At 39.8% G+C, this 17,497-nt stretch overlaps 1 protein-coding gene across 5 annotated transcripts in view; it reads right to left on the minus strand.

The window, feature by feature from the left end:
* The window catches only part of CREB5 (cAMP responsive element binding protein 5), a 258,063-nt gene that overhangs the window by 213,626 nt on the left and 26,940 nt on the right, over positions 1–17,497 (minus strand). For 4 of the 5 annotated variants that reach the window (XR_004240139.1, XM_032108995.1, XM_032109006.1 and 1 more), the window contains one exon: positions 1,764–1,835. The exons of the other annotated variant lie outside the window; for it this stretch is intronic. Coding sequence is in view for 3 of the 4 variants with exons in the window: in XM_032108995.1 (XP_031964886.1) it covers positions 1,764–1,835 (72 nt within the window). In the remaining variant the exon portion in view is untranslated. The remainder of the gene's footprint in view (positions 1–1,763; positions 1,836–17,497) is intronic. 5 annotated transcript variants of the gene reach the window in all.

Below are 17,497 nucleotides of genomic sequence, written 5' to 3' on the forward strand. Positions count from 1 at the left end.
CTTTGGGATTAAATCAGCCAGCTTAAACAGGGCATGGGGCAACAGAGGAGAAACTGTTCCTCCAGCCCAGACTTCTCTGTCTTTTTTTCTAAGTCTACTTTCTTCCTCGTGTAGAAGGTTGACTCCGTCAGCCCTCAGCACACATCTGCACGGGCCAAGAGAGAAGCCTGTCCCCAGCCAGCTTAGCTGGATAGCAGCTCTGCATTATGGCTTGACTTATGTCAAGTCCTCATTTATAACAAACAGAGGTCATGTTGGGAAATGGGAGGTTAAAAGTTTTTTAAGATGGAAGTCACACTTACATTGTTCATCTTTCCAAATTGTAACAGCATGCAACCAAACTTGCTCTCTGAACACCTAAAAAAGCTTGTTTGGATCAGCTTCTCCTTCACTGAGGAAATTAATTAGGAGTTGACATGAAAACACTCAAGTCCACTGATTTCAGAGGAATTTAGTTTCATCAAAAAGGTAAATATATCGTGACAATTAAACTCAAATACTTCCATTCTACCTCTGTGACAGACCGGTGAAAGTTTAACTCTGCATGTGGAGATCTAAAGGGACATATTCTCAGCCTGAGGGGCAATCCAAAAGATGCACTCTGCTTCCCATAGAAAAACTCCCACTTAGTGAAACAGCAAAGCCACTCAGCCAGTTGTAAATTGGACCAAAGGCTTCTCCCTCTCCTTATTTCAGCTCTTGGCAAAATCAACACTTACACTTCATTAACAGTCACCCATCCTTCTGCCAGAAGAACCTAAAGAGTTGTAAATATATTAGCCAGCTGAAAACTCCCAACATACAGCTGAAACAGGGAAAGATTCACTAATTAAGAGAGGAGGACTGGGAAATGGGTAAGCTAAATAACTTGACACAGATGCATACCAGAAGCCTGTGGCAAAAGCCCAAAAGATGCCCTTGCCTGAAGATTTTACTCACAAACTTTTGTCCCTAAAACAAATTAGGGTCAGAAGTGCCACACATGGAACTTCCCTCATCAATGCATGTAGGGGAACTTCCCTCACCACTGCAAAATCACTGAAAAAAACCACACAAAACCCAGTTCAAATCTCAGCAGGTAAAATCCTTGTCACTTCAGGGTTTTTTAAGCCCATTAAACATCTAATGTTACTGTTCAGGTTTTGCCCATAGAGACATATGGCAGAGCACCAGTCAAAAGGACAGGAATCCGAAATGTACATCCTGGGGCAAAATTTATCTACAGGCTGCATTTTCCATGGAAAATATTTAGTAGGAAGATGTCTTAAAGATAAAAAATAAATAAATAAATAAATATCAGCTAATAAGATATCATTGTATTTAAGTATTTAAAACAGAAAAAAAAAAAAAACAAAACAGGAGGGTTACCGCATCCAATAGCAACGTAATATATTCCACCACACATCTCAGCAGAAGACAGATAAATGTGTCCTGCCTAGTGTGTTGTCTTTTGTTAGTCCCTAAAGAAATCTGCAATACATGGCTTGAAACATTAGGCTTTGGGATGAGAGAAGGCACAGAAGCAGCTTGAGAAGCATTTGTACCAACTCACTTTTGACTGGATGCTGTTTTTTCTTGAAATATTTTATAATAATGTCTTGTGGGAAAGGAAAGAACTGAGAGGGAGCAGGTCTTAAAAAAAAAAACAACAAAAAACCCCTGACACACATATTATTATTAGACGTGTTAATATATCAGGAGGCATTATACAAGCCAGAGCTAGTGCTGAGGACTCAATTAATATCACCGCTGACTCCACTCACCTGTGAGCAGCCTGGGGCACTGCAGACAAAAGGCCTCTCCTGCTCCAAGTTCATCTTTGATTCCTCATAAATCTACATGTTAAAAGGGGGAGGGGGAAAGAAAGGGAACCTATGAATATATACGTTCTAAACTTCACACATGCATGCAACATACAGAAATCGTAGTTTGTGCTTTTATTTCAAACTCCGCAAACAGATCAGAACAAAGCTTTCATACTCAGAGTACTAATTTTGCTAATATTCAGCAGGGTCCCCACAGTCTAATTTCTTACTGCTCCTTCCTGAGCACCAATTTACTTTTAAGAAAGAAAAAAAGTTCAGCTTTCACAGCATAAATCTGCCTCAGAAAATAGCATATGTTCAGTGTTGTTATTAGATAAGACCGTGTCTTCTCAGAAATATCTTGAATTAAAGGTTTTCACCTTTCCTCCTTTAGTTCCTGCTGAACAACATTAAAACCAGACATCTAGGTTACTTCTGAGAAAGAGCCCACTTTTTGAAGTTCTGCATCCATACTGTCTGATATTAATAACTTAAATACATTACATACATGCTCTCTATACACGCAAGGTAACTGTGCAGCCCCGTCCTTTAAAAGGAGCCTCAGGAGCTTGAGAAGTGAAGTTTTGTCTAAAACTGCACTTCCCCATAGCAGTTCCAGTCCTGTAACCTTGAACTAAACCCTGGGGGAAAGCTCCGGAGTCTTGAATAAAAGCAAAGGGTGAAACATTCCCCCTCAGAATGCAGTTATGCAGCTGAATTTGAGTCAATATTAGGGCAGTGTCCCTGAACAGGAAAAAAAAAAATAGTAGAATTCTAGGGAGTAAAATAAATAATTCATTTATTTTGGAAATGTTTTCAGCCTGTTGGTACAACTGTTTTTACCAGCTAGAATTTAGTGGCTGACCCGTCTTAAAGCAGATGATTTATGTTTAGAGATTCCCTGAAATCCCTTAAAACTCAACCTCACCACAGCCCCTCTTAGAAAAATACCTGTGTTGTATTTGTGTAATTTTTTCATGAACCAAAGAGAAATATCTTGGTGGAGGAGCAGAATTTGATTTTAAAACTATGAAAATCTGCCGAAGGACAGGTGGTAAAGTTGCTCAAACCCACTGAATTTTTTTCAAACTACAGTTCATTGCTTCCTATCATCAGCAGTGTCTTTACCATGCTTACAGTTGATAGTATAATACACCATTAACCTGTACATCAGCCAGACCCGTACTTGCAGCAATTATTTTCACTGGATGATAACATTTTCTTTTTAATTAAAATTCATTCTGGTGGACAACATTAGCCTGACAGTATATTTTCCTAATTGTGACATAAAAATCTCCACTCTATCTGACTCCACTGACTCCTAGAAGCAGAATTCAGAATTGATTCTACTTTTATTTCCCCTTCAACCTCCAGAAGGGCACTACTCCCAAAAGGTGATAATAAACATCAACTGGTCTTCCTGACGAGGGCATCTCTACCAATATCTGGCCTGAGACAAGTGATTTATGGCACCAAATACAATCAAGTGTCAAGAAAAACCCTAACTCAGGCATAACCTATGTATCCACACAAGGCTAGAACTGAAATAACTAAAATTGTACCTAATTTACTCCTTTAAGATTATTCACATCCTGTTTTGATTTAACTTACAGCTATGTTAAACTGAAATAGGATACTCATAATCAGAAATGAAAGAGTATATTCGCATACTAAAATAACTAAAGGTGTTAAATTACTTCTAATTTCAGTTATTTCAGTTCCAGACTGTGCATAGACAAGCTCTTCAGAAATGAAGCCATAAAAATACTCTGAATTACACTAGCCTGTCTGAAAGAAACAAGCAGCAGAGAGATAACTGACTAGAAAAACAAACCCCCGCAAAAAACAAAATCAAAACCTCCAGCTAAGTTAGATTTTTAAATCCACCTCTATTTATGGGATGTGACCCCAGGGATGTTGTCTTTCCTACAGATAACTTTCTCCTTTTCAAGGAAAGAAAAAAAAAGAAGCTACGCATGGATAATGAAAGGCTTTATTTAATATCTCAATTGCAACTGAAGCACTGCCAAAGGTTTCTGTTACCCCTTTTTCCCCTCCTCAGGGGACAGTGACAACAGCATTTTCAATAGCAAAACAACAGATGAGACTCAGTTAAAGAAAACAAGATAGTTACAATTCTGGTCCCAAGTGTCCAAGTGAATTTCAAAACAATACCAGGAATTATCTGGGGTTTGATTTCTTATTGAGTATTGCAAGTCTAAGTCTTCCTTCCCCACCCTGAGCTTGACCTTTAGTCCCTGAATCCAACAGCACATGCTCTGATAACGATTAAATGATTCTTAGGGTTATCTAGGTGGATAAGCATGGACTAAGTACCAAAATAACATACTAGATGAGGACTAGAATCTTGAGCATGGGGATCAGCTCCAGGAAATCAGCTCTAAGAAAACATGGATTTGGTGTTTACTCTCAATACCTGGAAAAGGAGTCAGATTCACCATCAAATTGTTTTCCACAAATGTACAAGCAATTGCTTGTTTCCATGAGAATCATTCTTTGCAGACGCTAAACATAAAACGAGTAATAATCCAGAATGGCTATACCACCTGCACTCCAAGGTGCTGTCTAGCAGAACTTGACCCATATAACATGTCACCAGGTAGTAAGGTGCCCTCAAGACAAATTGCACCATGCAGAATTGGTGTTTATATGTGATGCAATCGCTGCAGTTGAGGCTATGGTGCTATTGACTCTCTTACAACAGTAAATGAGTGAAAGAAGTTGCCTGCTGCCTACACTTTTTGAGAGTGTCTGGTGCTTGGTTATCATATGGCAGTAATTCCATATGCTTTATTCTTGAATGTTGACCAGAAACAAGCAGCTGAAAGTCTGGGCTGTGAGTGTGAACCTCAGCATGCCTCAATCCCACTGAACTCTGCAAGAGCTGCAGATGCACCAGCAACACAGGGCCTCACCCCAGGTTTGCAGCAGGATGGGGGCTTTCAGCACAGAGGTGTTCTGGTTGTGTATAGCACAGCTTGCACGGCATCCTTCTTAGGATGGGGGCACGCATCTCCCATCCTTCAGCTCAGACAGTTGCACACAGCCTCTGGCACACACTTCCCTTCACATGTCTCGTGTGTTGCTGGGCCACACAATCCACGTCTTCTTTTTCCACACTGTGTGCAGGTGAAGGAAGGAAATAACACAACCAATGGCAACATTTTGACTTCACCTAATAAAAATAAATCACAGCAGCCTTTCCATCTAAATTAGGGAGCTTATTAGCCTTTGGGATCTTAAAAATCCAAGTTACACTCGTGCAACTCTTGTAGTACTACCTGTAAGTGCTGCAATTAATGCACATGAAGAATATCAGAAAATCTATGATGACTGTAAAGCTAAAAAATTACTCCAGTCTGAATTTTTTGCTTCTGTTATCAATAGCTTAATTTATTGCAACTTTGTGACCTTTTTGAAGAAACAATCAAGGATTATAAATAAAAGCGAACACTATTATTGATACGTCAGCATTAGTTCTGATATTATTAACAATAGCCATGCGTGTATAATCCAGCAGAAAAGGGGGCTGAATTTTAATAGACATGTTAACAACATCTGTCAGCATTTATTGCCCTATTGTGACCACGTAAAGAGCCTTATTGGCAGAATATCTAAGTGAGGAAATCTGCTATGCTGTTGTAGCCTGCCATTCTCCTGAAATATCACTCTGCTCAGGAGAAGTTAAGGTATTCTAATTATAAAAAGAAATAAATAAAAATACAAGAGAAAGTCTTCTCCAAGCCACGTCATGTGGAAGAGAAACAAGTAAGTTCTGCAGCAAGCCATGATTTTCTTCTCCTCCTTGATTTTTGTATAAGATACTTCTAAAAAGTTTTTATTATAATTAATAAAACTGAAGCCCACAGTGAGGAATGCAAGAACATAACAAAGAAATAAAAGCAAACAAAAGAAATAAAACCACCCTCAGAACACAGCAACAAACTACATCTCCTCTCAGCAGCATCCAGAGGGAAGTACCCCATGTCCTCAGGCTCCTCAAGGAGACTTTGCAGAGCCCAAGATCATCTTTTCTGAACCAGAAAAACAGTTCTTACATATAACACCAAGAAATCATACTCCTTTCTGTCTCTCTCTCCCTCTTTTTAAACTCAGCAGTAATCTTACTGCCACACTGGTAAAAACATCAAGCAGGCTTGTTTCCTGTTTCAATGTTATTCTTGAAGTGGGCTGCAGTAAGAATCTGATTTTCATTGGGCTATTATTATTTGCAGCTGTGTGACCTTTTTAACCCTCTTTTAAAAGTGACATTTCAGCCTTCAACCTCAAGCTGTCTAAATGTTGCAGGGTTTTCAGGCCTCTGATTAACAGAGGAAAAGAACCGATGGGGAGGTGTATACTACAATGTGTCTAATACAGGTCAGTGCACCCATCCCGCCATTTGCACAAGTGAGTAATTACACTCTTATAAGCAACCTGTTTGTTGAAATTAATCACCTGGGTGCATGCTTGCAGGACAGGTTTCTTCAGCCTGGTGTGACCAAGGTCACTGAGATTTCCAAATACAGGTACAAAATACACGGTCGCTAGCGCTAGCAGCGGTATGCAGAGACATGAGCAATAAATGAAGCATTACCTATTTTTTAGGGTCATGGGCACAATGTTTAAAAAGTGAGAGTAGACATGGTTACACTGCACTTGTGAATAGCAAAGAACCCCATCGGTGTATGCAGCATTTTAAACTGCTAGTCATGGCTATTCAGTACAGCACTATTTATAGATAATTAGAGCGTTATTAGAAATGCTATTAAGACTTGTTGGTTTTGGAAGCGTAATACACACAGGGTTAATGCCTACGGTTGTTCCCAATACATACTTGCTTGAGCAAAGCCAATTTTAAGCAGCATTGTGCTGGAACGTTGCACAGTGGTTTTTGTCAGCATGGGCTTTTCAGTGGAAGCACTTGTTTTCTGAACTAGCATCATGCTTTCCACATCCAGGCATACAGGGCTCATTATCACAGCCCTGCCTGCTTCAGCTGCTACAACGAAGGGTCTGTCAGCATTTCCATTAGAAACCCCCTGGTTTCAGGATTAAAGCATTTCCAAATGGTTCTGGATGCTGGAAAGCAATTTGTGTCTGGAGTCCCCAAGAAGGACTTTAATACAATGCACATTTGAGCTGGGGCTTGAGACCTCACTGTTACTCCAGTGAAGTTTTTGGGATTGCATTTATGATATTTATGTGTGGAAAAACACTCAGCTTGGTCCTTTACTCATTTGTTTTAAAAGAAGAGAGGCCCATAAATCTTCAGGCAGAGCCAAGTGCTCTCAATAAGCAGTTGATGTGTGAATTGCCTCAACGGCAAGCAACCTTGCTTCGGTATTTTCCCCATGGCTGGCATCTGTGAAGTTGCTAGCCACTGGCATGCTTCAGGATCATTTGCAAATGGAGTATCAAAAAGATTCTTTTTCATGCTTACAAACACCCCAGTTCTTTTTACATGGCCATTTGGTTTACAAACTCACTGCTTCTGTTATCAGAGAAAGCCAAATAGCTGCTTCCTAACTTTCTTTGGCTTATGCAGAGCTGCTTTCTTCTCAAAAAAGAGCAGAACCAGGGATAATAACTAAAAGAATATGGGGTGAAGATAGGATATTTCAAAATGGAACAAAAATGGATTTTGTAAAACTCTGGAATTAAGGAGTGGGGGAAGCACAGGGAGGAAGAACCACTGGGGGACTGGGGGCAAGAAGATACCAGTGGAAATGGAAAAGAGAAAGACAGTGGAAGGACTGCAAACCACTGAGGACTGGGCTGAGGAAGAGGAGGGGAGTAAAAGGATACCTCTGAAAAAGAAACTCAAAATAGAAAGCAGATGATCTACTGCCTTCCCACGTAGCAGCAGCGTGAGAGCCCAACACTGTGTATCACCCATGCAAGTATTTGGTAGAGGGCACAATTTGTCCTCTGCACTGGATGATCAGGATCTCAAGTCTAGTGGAAATGCACAAGTCTAAATAATTATATTTCTTGGACTGCCTGTTTTAGTATAGGAAACCCCTCACAGATTTACTTGCTATAGTGCAAATGGATTTGCTGTTTTACAGAAATGGCCGTGGAGTTATTAAGCACAGGCCACAGAAGACAAAAATGGAAATAGGAGAACAGAGGTGAAAAGTGACTTTAAAATGAAAAGTGACATAAAATGAAAACACACAAAAAAAATACCTAACACTTTTGAAAACAGTTCATGAAAGTTATCTCAGCACAGAAACATTCTATAGGAGAAATAAGATCTTTATAGGGCAAGATGGCTATTACTTCAACTCTGGAAAAACACTTTGAGGAATAATGTGGTTATTTTGCACTCTGTGATTGGCCAAACAGGGCCAGCCTAACCTGGAAATGGCCCAGACTTGTAGTTCTGCAACTGTCCCCCACTGATGGCATTTGCAGAATAACCCTAATAAGTGCTGTCCCTAGTTTCAAGTCTGAAAGGACATGAGAGACCAAACTGGAACCTCGCTGACAGTGCCGAGGCTTGCTTAACAGAACAAGCAGCAGCACAAGCTGTTCCAACATAAGGAAAAGGCACTATTCAACGGCAACATTTCGCACACCATCAGACAGAAACAATACCTGAAGCACTTCTCCATTTTCCCTACATGCAATTTTTCTGCCTTCCAGTGCTGGAAATTCAACAGCTAATCCAGACCTATGAAAGTAAAACTGGTATCTGGGTCTGCAGACTTAACATGACAAATGTCAGGGAGAACTTCATGTGTCTATGGGTAGTAAAACAGCATCTGAATGTCAAGATTATCTGAACCTGAACAAATACTGTAATTGTCCTGTATCATCAGACATTTAACTGAAGTGCTAGTGTCAGAAGACTAAGTTAGACTTGAGGGTCTTGAAAGGGAGAGAAGGAAGGAAGGATGGAGAAAAAGAGGGGAGGGGGAAGAGCAGGAAAAGCAAGGGGGGAAATGGGGAAAAGTAGAAGAAGGAAAGGAAGGAAGGGAAAGAAGTGAGGGAAGGGAGAAAAAGGAAGGGAGGAAATGGGAAGAAAGAGGAAAGGGAGGAAAAGGAGGAAAGGGAATAAAGCGATGGAAGGGAATAGAGGGAAGAAAGGGAGGAAAGGATGGGATATGCTAAAGCAAGATTCAACATGTCAAATGCTTTAAATGCTGGGCTACAAAAGGACCCTCCACTATTTTAAAAGCTTTAACACTGAGGCTTCTTTTACCAGATGCACATACTGGGTGATAATATATATATATATAATATATATATAACAAATATATAGATAAATAAGGATTTAGGTCAGAATCAATCATTCTGCTCAAAGGAAGGTGGCAGAACTGCAAAACAATCATAGTAACACAAGTAGCAGGAATCTTGCTTCAAGAGACAATCACTAACATCTAGCATTTTAAAGGAAAAACATATTTGCTCTGTTCTTTATGAGCAAGTCTTGGCTTTTCCCTGTATGTGACAGAGTCCCTTGGGGCAAAGCATGTGCACAAAGAAGTTAAAACCACCATTAGCTGAAATCAATATTTACTACCAAACTCTTGAAAGATTTAAAGGAGAAGATACATGCAGAGAACGCCATTCCATGCTCATACAGTCATTACTAACATGGATCTGATAGCACCCACTCTCCCTCACTACTAATTTTTAGTAGGTTACACACTTAACAACACTTCAGTGTAATATTTGATTACCTACAAAGTTGCTAATAATACAAGAATGGTCTGCTTAGAATTGCATTTACAGTTACTTTTCCAGGCAAAGGGATAAAAAAGAACAGAAAATGCTTAGCCTGTCAGAAAGACTGCCCCAATTTTCATTCATCTTCGAAAGGTTACCAGTATTAAGTGAGGTGAGTAGTCTGTCTTCTAAACATCGTTTCACAAACACAGCCCAGTTCCTGGAGCTGTAGCAGTCACTGTGCCTCATGTCTGGGGTTCCTATGCCAAGAGGATTATAGTGGGTGTATGAAAGAAAAACAGTGAGTCTTCAGATCAACTTCAAAAGTTAAGATGGTTCACTATGCCTATTACTATGAAACAAACAAAAAAACAAAAAAAAAAACTATTTCAAGAAAAAAATAAAGCATTATGAAGTGGAGAAGACCTCCAGGAAGCCTGCAAAGGGCAGAAAAGGCAGCTGCAACTGTGGCAAGAGATGAAGCCTATGAAGCAGAAGGTGTCAATGATGAACTCCCAGTAACATCTGGCAAATAACCTAATCTTTTGGGACTTTCCAATGCTGGCAGATAAGTGTGCTGTCCGTCCCTTCAAAGGCTGACCTCATTTCTATCCTTGGGTTAATGGCATGCAAAGCTCTCTGCTACACTTACTTTTTCACTCTTCCCCCCCTGCCCCAAACAGTTATTATTAAACACCAAACAACTTTGCCTATTGTTGTAGTTTGCATACAATTTAATTAAGAGTTTTCCCTCCAGGAATAATATTGACTGAAGGTCTTGTAGGGTTGTTTTGGTTTTTAAGTGTACTGTAACTGCAGTATGCTAATTGCTTTGGTTTACAATACACAAATAGATAAAAAAATTCACCTAACTTGCATGCAAATAAACACTTGGATTTCCAAAGGGAAGGAAGAAAAAAAAAAAGGAAGCATAAAAGATATCCTGGGGGAAACAACAACACAAGGCTGCTTAGCTGACTTTCATACCAGAAGCAGTTAGGGGCTTTAAGACAAGCTTTGAAAATTCTGCCAAGCCCAAATTTTCCTTCCATATTTTATTATATAAAATAATCCCTAAACCAGAACTCTGCAAACAAACTTTAACATTTTATGGATAAAACTCTGCAATTCTGTATGTTTAAAATAATTTTAAACTAAGACCAATCTCACTTTTTACTTTTTTTTGCTTTATAGTTAACATACAAGACAGTTTAAGATTTTCATTACATAGAAAAATGAGGCTATTAATAAATCAGCTACAAAACATTAATTATTAACTTTCACCATTTTTTAATTGCCATTTTTAAAGATTTTTTTTTTTTTAGTTGGGAAACTGCTCTCTCTGCAAAATTACCAAGAAAAAAAATCCCGAATCAAACCTTCAATGTTCACTGTTCCTAGTTATAAGATAAAATCCTCTGGAGTAACAAATCTCTGCTGAGAACACTAGCTGCCCAACAGGCCCCCTCAGGCAGTACTCAGCACTAGAGGGTTTTGGACACTAAAAACCGAAAAGTGCTCTTTTCAGCCCTGAAAAATCAAGGGCAGACTGATTTGCAACACTTTAAACTTTGTACACGTGAAGCTGCTGGCATCCTCAAATACACACACTTTATCTTCAGGCACATTTCTCACCAGTCATATAACTAGCTTTACTAACAGCAGTGTAACAACCTATTTCGGGTACGTGTCATTTGGATTTAGGCTTATCCATATGTTTTTAGGAAAACAAAGATGGAATTATCTTGCTGTCAAAATACCTTCATAAAAATAAGCAGGTCTGAGTTCTGAGACTGGGTTAAAAAGCTGCTTCCAAATCATCCATTGCATTGAATACAACACAATGTATTTAGACTTTGAAAGGGCAGTACACAAGTAAAGCAGTAAGCAAGGATTTGCTTGAACTAATAACCCAGAAAAAAATATACACTCAAATAAGCTGCAGACATTAAAGCAAGAGTTTATATTTTCATAGAATCACAGGATATTTTGAGTCAAAAGGTACCTCTAAAGGTCATCTAGTCCAACCCGCTGCAATAAAGTAGAGACATCTTCTACTAGATCAGGTTGCTCGGAGCCCGGTCCAACCTGACCTTGAATGTTTCCAGGGATGGGGCATTCATCACCTCTCTGGGCAGCCCATTCCAGTATTTAATCAAACTCATTGTAAAAAAATTCTTCCTTACACCTAGTCTAGATCAATCCTTCTTCAGTTCAAAACCATTAACCCCTGTCCTATTGCAACATTGCTAAATATTGCAACCTGCTAAAAAAGGTTGTCCCCTTAGGTTGTGGCCCACTTACAACCAGCTCCTTATGGAGGCTGTTTGTGAGACTGGAATCTTCCATCCTATCAAAAGAGTTAAAACTATGAACTAGATGAATAATTCACAATAGTTAATGAAAGCCTTTTGGGGGAGGCAGGGTAGGTATTTTAGGCTTAGTCTTCTGCAGTACCTGAAGCACCATCAGCTTCAGTGTCCCATGCAGGTCTCACCGACAAACAGTGCCGTGCTGCAGGCACAGCTGCTCCCAGGGCTCTGAAATCAGCCACTACCAAGGCCCAGCACCAAAAACACAAGGAGCAGCAAGCAGTGCCCTGAGCTAGCAGGCTTAGAAGCGAAGCCCCTCTTCCCCTGTCATGATACAAGCCAATGGCAGAGTCCCCCACAACACCTCCTTCCAGCCAGCACTGAGAAAAGGCTGAGGACCATCTGCCCCAGCAATTCAGGTACCTGACTTGGAAACCGAACAGAATGGCCCACAAACTCCTTGGCAGACATCCAAAACAAAACAAAAAGCCCAAAACATTTTGTGCTGCTCCCCCCGCCCTCCTGCAGACCCCCCAGGTAGGCTCTGTCTTCCTGCTCTGCCCTGGATGTGTCTGCAACCCTTGGGTCAAGCTTCTCAACCATTAAAGGTCTGGACCCAGGAGAGGGGCTAACTTTGATGGGAAGCCAACACAGGTCTTCAAAGGCTTTTTTGCAAATATATGCTTTCTTTGAGCACAAAGGTGGTGATCCCTCTCCTCTCCTCTCCTCTCCTCTCCTCTCCTCTCCTCTCCTCTCCTCTCCTCTCCTCTCCTCTCCTCTCCTCTCCTCTCCTCTCCTCTCCTCTCCTCTCCTCTCCTCTCTTCTCCTCTCCTCTCCTCTCCTCTCCTCTCCTCTCCTCTCCTCTCCTCTCCTCTCCTCTCCTCTCCTCTCTGTAAAAAACCCAGACAGGCTGTACACAGCCTATGTACTTCTGTCTAGTCAGACCTCAAGCCCCACCTCAAGGAATGAGAGATTTGGGATGCAGAAGAGACATAAATACAGCCATTGCTCCATTGCCTCTTGACAAGAAGGGGACATCTGACATGGGCTGCCACTCTGCTCTTGACTAATACAGCCACTGCAAAGCGAACTGCTACCAGTGACTGGGCACTGGTATGAGGATGAGTCTGCCTTCCAGAAGCAGCTGAAACAGCACCCATCATTGGGCAAATGCCCATGCAAACTACAGGAGACCCTCGGAGGATCAGAGAGAGAGTTCTGCACTCCAGGAGTGACGGCGCTTGTCTGTGTGCACGGACATTCAAGTCTGTGGGGTAGGTGAGAGTGTGCAAAGGCACCTTTCCTTTCCTCCTACAGGGATGCAAGTACCCCTCAGCAATTTAAGTCTCCAGAACTCTTCTCAGAAGACTGCTGTATCACATTCAAAAAAATCAGCCTCTCTGGGCCATGGATTATTGCCTCGGTGAAGGAGGCAGTACATCAAAATGAAGCAATTCCTAATCAGTGACTAGCCACAGATTTCTGGCAGTGACCAAGCCATAACTACAAACAAGAACCTTAAAAACTGGCACATATGAAAAAAAATACTACTTTTCCTAAAAAGAAAGAGGCAAAGCGAGGAGTAATTCTCTGTAGGCTGTACATTCGCAACCGGGGAACTACTCACAGCAACTTACAGCATACTGCAAGTGTAAAACGGTGAAATTCAAACACCTCTAAAAACCACAGATTTGTAACTTGCACTTATGTAAATACACAACTTTCAAGCCTCAGCCGTCCTGGCCATAGCTCTTCTGGGAAAAACAAAAAAATCTTGGCTAAGATTTTCAAGAGCAAGTGGTGATACTGAGCGCTCCAGTTTTTTATGTGTCCAATCAGAAATACTTTAAAAGGCTTCATTTTCAACTCCTGCCACACACACCCTTTTCCAATCATATCCCTTTAGGGAATATTTATCTTTGAAAGTAAGCAAATAAGAAAAAGTCAGACACATACACATTATTTTGTTCATTCTTCTCTCAGTAGTCTCTCTAACACAAAGATGTAATACTATGCCAAAATTATAGACAAGAGGCTAAAGAACACACTTTTGAGATTGATTTTAATGCTTTTTAACGGAGCTGAAAGATGCTCACAATCACAATTAACTGCAAGGAGCTTTAAATATATTTTATCTGTAGATTCATCTAGAAGATTCTAGCTTACATGATCTATCCCAAGTCATGCAAAGTTGATGGCAAAGTCAGGAAATAAATACATATATATTTATAGTTACAATGTACTGATTAACTACAAGATCATTATTTTGGGAATGGACTGCACAGACTGATCTGGCTTTTTGCATTTTTAATTAATATAATTTATCTCATTTTGAACTAGGGTGCAGAGAGTTATGACTAACGAATACTTTGTATGAGAACTTAAAATAGAATTTAAAAAAAACTTTAAAAGCTATTTCAACATATAATTGCCTCAGTTTCTAAAAAGAGAATTTAATATATAAGCTGTTTTGAAGGTCTAGCAAGTATGGGAATACATAATTCCTTTTGCCTTCCTTGCAAGAACAGAAAATCACTGAGATTTGTACCAGGACAGTGAAAAACATAGCCTTATTTTGAAAGTAATGTAAGCATTCACATTCCCTAATAAAATAGATACTATAATCCATTAAACAAAAAAAACAAAGCACAAACAGAATCACTAAGCCTACTGACATCTATGTGTCAGTAAAGCAACCATGCTATGGATATCTTCTACCAACTGGCCAGATCTATGTCTACTTCATAGTACCTATGCTATAGAGGCATAATAATCAGAAAATAAAGGCATAATTGAGGTGGCAGAATCCCAGCAAAGGCAGATTTCACAGTGTAGTAATATCAGTGACTGCCTCCAATTAAGGGATTACAAATGCAGGCTTCAGTTTCTGGAAAGGCAGTGCACTTTTTGAAAGACACTTTGATCCTTAGCACTTGACAGATCCTCTTGGTGAGGATCTGTCCTCCAATCTGTGCCTCCAATCAGTCACCTGAGGAGTCAGGAGTTTTCTCAGAAAGCCATATTACTGCAGGATACTCCTTTCCAAGTATATGCTAATGATATGAAGGCCATTAAGTCTATATGCTCTAGTTGTCATAATCTTGTGTGATATAATATCCAATATTTTTACAGGTAAGGCTAAGTTTTCTTCACAGAGAGAGCTATTTTTATGGACAGCTACAGATAATGACTAATGCTTTTTCATTCATCAATGCCACAAATAGCTTTTTGAATTTTGATACTGCTAGATTTTCTTTCAAGACAGTAAGTGGCAATTATAAATACGTGCTATTATCTTCTCATGTGTCAAAACAGGCAAAAAAAAATTTAACACACATTTTGGTTGGATCATCCAAATAATATGATTCTTTGCATAATTCTGCAGAATAAAAAATACCTGGGGAGCATCAAGAACGAACAGGATTGTCACAAATCTCCTTCCAAGCACTACCATCCATCTCCTCTAGCAGACTCATACGCTACACTTCCCTCCTTCTCCCTCACATTCTCCTTCCTCAAGCACTGCCTTGGTCTGAAATGAAGAAGCCTCTGATCTTGGATCATTCATTTTACATTTACGTATGTAGCAGTTTATTTTATGCAGTTTTGTACTACGTCATAGCATGCATTTGCCTGTAGTACACAGGGTGTTATAAACTTTTTGTTGTTACAGCATTTTAAAAAAAATAAGATCCTTCTCCAAGGCACTTTGATACTACACTAATACCCTTCATATGTTCTTGGCTGGGCTGTAGACTTAAAAAGTTATCTCCTTTATGTAGGCAATGGTAAGAAAAGAAGCAGCAAAATGTCTCTACTCATGTGAAAACATCTGGGCTAACTAACCAATCTAAAATGCAAGGGTCTCCTCTGGTATCACTTCACAAATAACAAAAAACGTATGTGGAGATACAGGATACATCTTCTACTTGAAGTTAACCTGAAAAAATTCCACTGAGTGTTACCTAAGCTCTAACAAGCATAAAAGAGCAAAGATCAATACACTGAAAGCTTATTTCATTGCAATCAGTTGTTTGTGAGAAGTATTCACAGGTTGTCTTGCTTCCAGCACTAATGCTAAGCTTTTAAGTAGACTCTACAATTTTCTTTATAGATTTCAATCTTAGGTACAAGGACTGAAATGAATCACTTTAGCAAGTAAGAATCAGAGCAAAGGAAAAAAAATTGGTTATTTTGGTCCCTAACACTAATAAGAAACTAAAGGAAAGTAGTTTATTTTTTAAGAAAGTACTTGCTGTCTTCTTAATGTCTTTCTCTGGCAGTCTCATTCCCATTCTCATATTTTCCTACTGAAAAAGAAAAGTGAAAAGAAACTGAAACCACAGTGAAAAAATATTTGGGGGAAGGTGTTTGTGCCACAGAGTTCAGGGCAGAATTCTGGAATTTTTTGGGTTTCATGCTCAGTGCTGTTTTAAGGGAATTTTATAGTTCCAGGTCAGCTCTTCTGTTCATGCACAAGATGAGACTGACAATGAAATCCATTTTGCAGGAGTTGAGAGAACATTAGTGAGGCCATCACAACTTCCAAACAGAGAACATGGGACTCAAACGGTCCAACCTCATCTCAAGAGACATCACGTTCATTTCACTACTGAATATGACTCCATATTTGGGAAGCAGGGAGGAGAAAGAAAAGAAAATAGGACTACATGTATGCTGGGAAAGATCCTTTCTTGCCTTCATCCCTTCTCACAAAGCCTGCATAGCTTATGCTTTTTGATGGAAGGCTTTAATTGTTTGATAAATCATATTTGGTAAAACAATTCTTTCTATTTTAAATCAAATCCCTTTTGAAGGCTCTACCAGAACAGTTCTGCCTGCAGACCTACCATAAGAGAGTCTGGGTAGCAAGACTAGTTCAGGCACTTGGTAATAGAGCACAAACGTGCAAATGCATATCCACCATGGACTGATTTTACAGTAACTTTTAAAGCAGCATGGCTACAATATTGCAAGACTACTCATTTTGGTGTGTGAAAATCCCTTTGGTGTTTTCCAGTTAATAAGGATGAAAGGAGGGGAAAAAAATAAAAAGAGAACAGAACATGGGAAAAAATTATAGGGCTGCATAGGCAGCCTCGAAGGAACACGGATTGAACAACCTTTGAAGTACCCAATTCTAAAATGAGATCATATGAGAATTTTTTCAAGCAATAAAAGTGAAGCCTCAGAAACAAGTGTAACTTACAGCCTGAAGTGCTTTATCACAGCTCCATGAACCCTCTTCTATAAACCCTAGTTCTTTTAAAAGTTCATTTACTTCAAGGAAAAATTGAACTGACTGTGGGGGAATGAAAGGGCAGGAAGGATCTATAGCTTCCCAGAGGTGTGTTGATAAATAAGGCCTACATCTCATGACATCGAAGTCATTAGTGGAGAAGAGCTGTCTCCTGCCAGTCTGCAAGGAGGCATTTTCCACTTGGGGATAAGAACAAATACCAGTGCCTTATGTGCTTCTTCAACAAAACGCCTGCCCTCTGGAGAGCAAAGCCTTCAATTTACTAACATGCCTATAGCTATGTAAATCTACTGCAGCCTCCAAAAGTTATGCCTGGGCCAATGCTGTGCCACACAAAATACCCAAAGCTGACTCTGAGGGAATGTGGCTGTTTACACAGCACAGTGCAGAGCCGGGCAGAGATAAGCAGCTCACATCACGCA

The sequence above is a fragment of the Corvus moneduloides genome, chromosome 1 (assembly GCF_009650955.1).
Source record: "Corvus moneduloides isolate bCorMon1 chromosome 1, bCorMon1.pri, whole genome shotgun sequence".
In the NCBI taxonomy this organism is placed as follows: domain Eukaryota; kingdom Metazoa; phylum Chordata; class Aves; order Passeriformes; family Corvidae; genus Corvus; species Corvus moneduloides.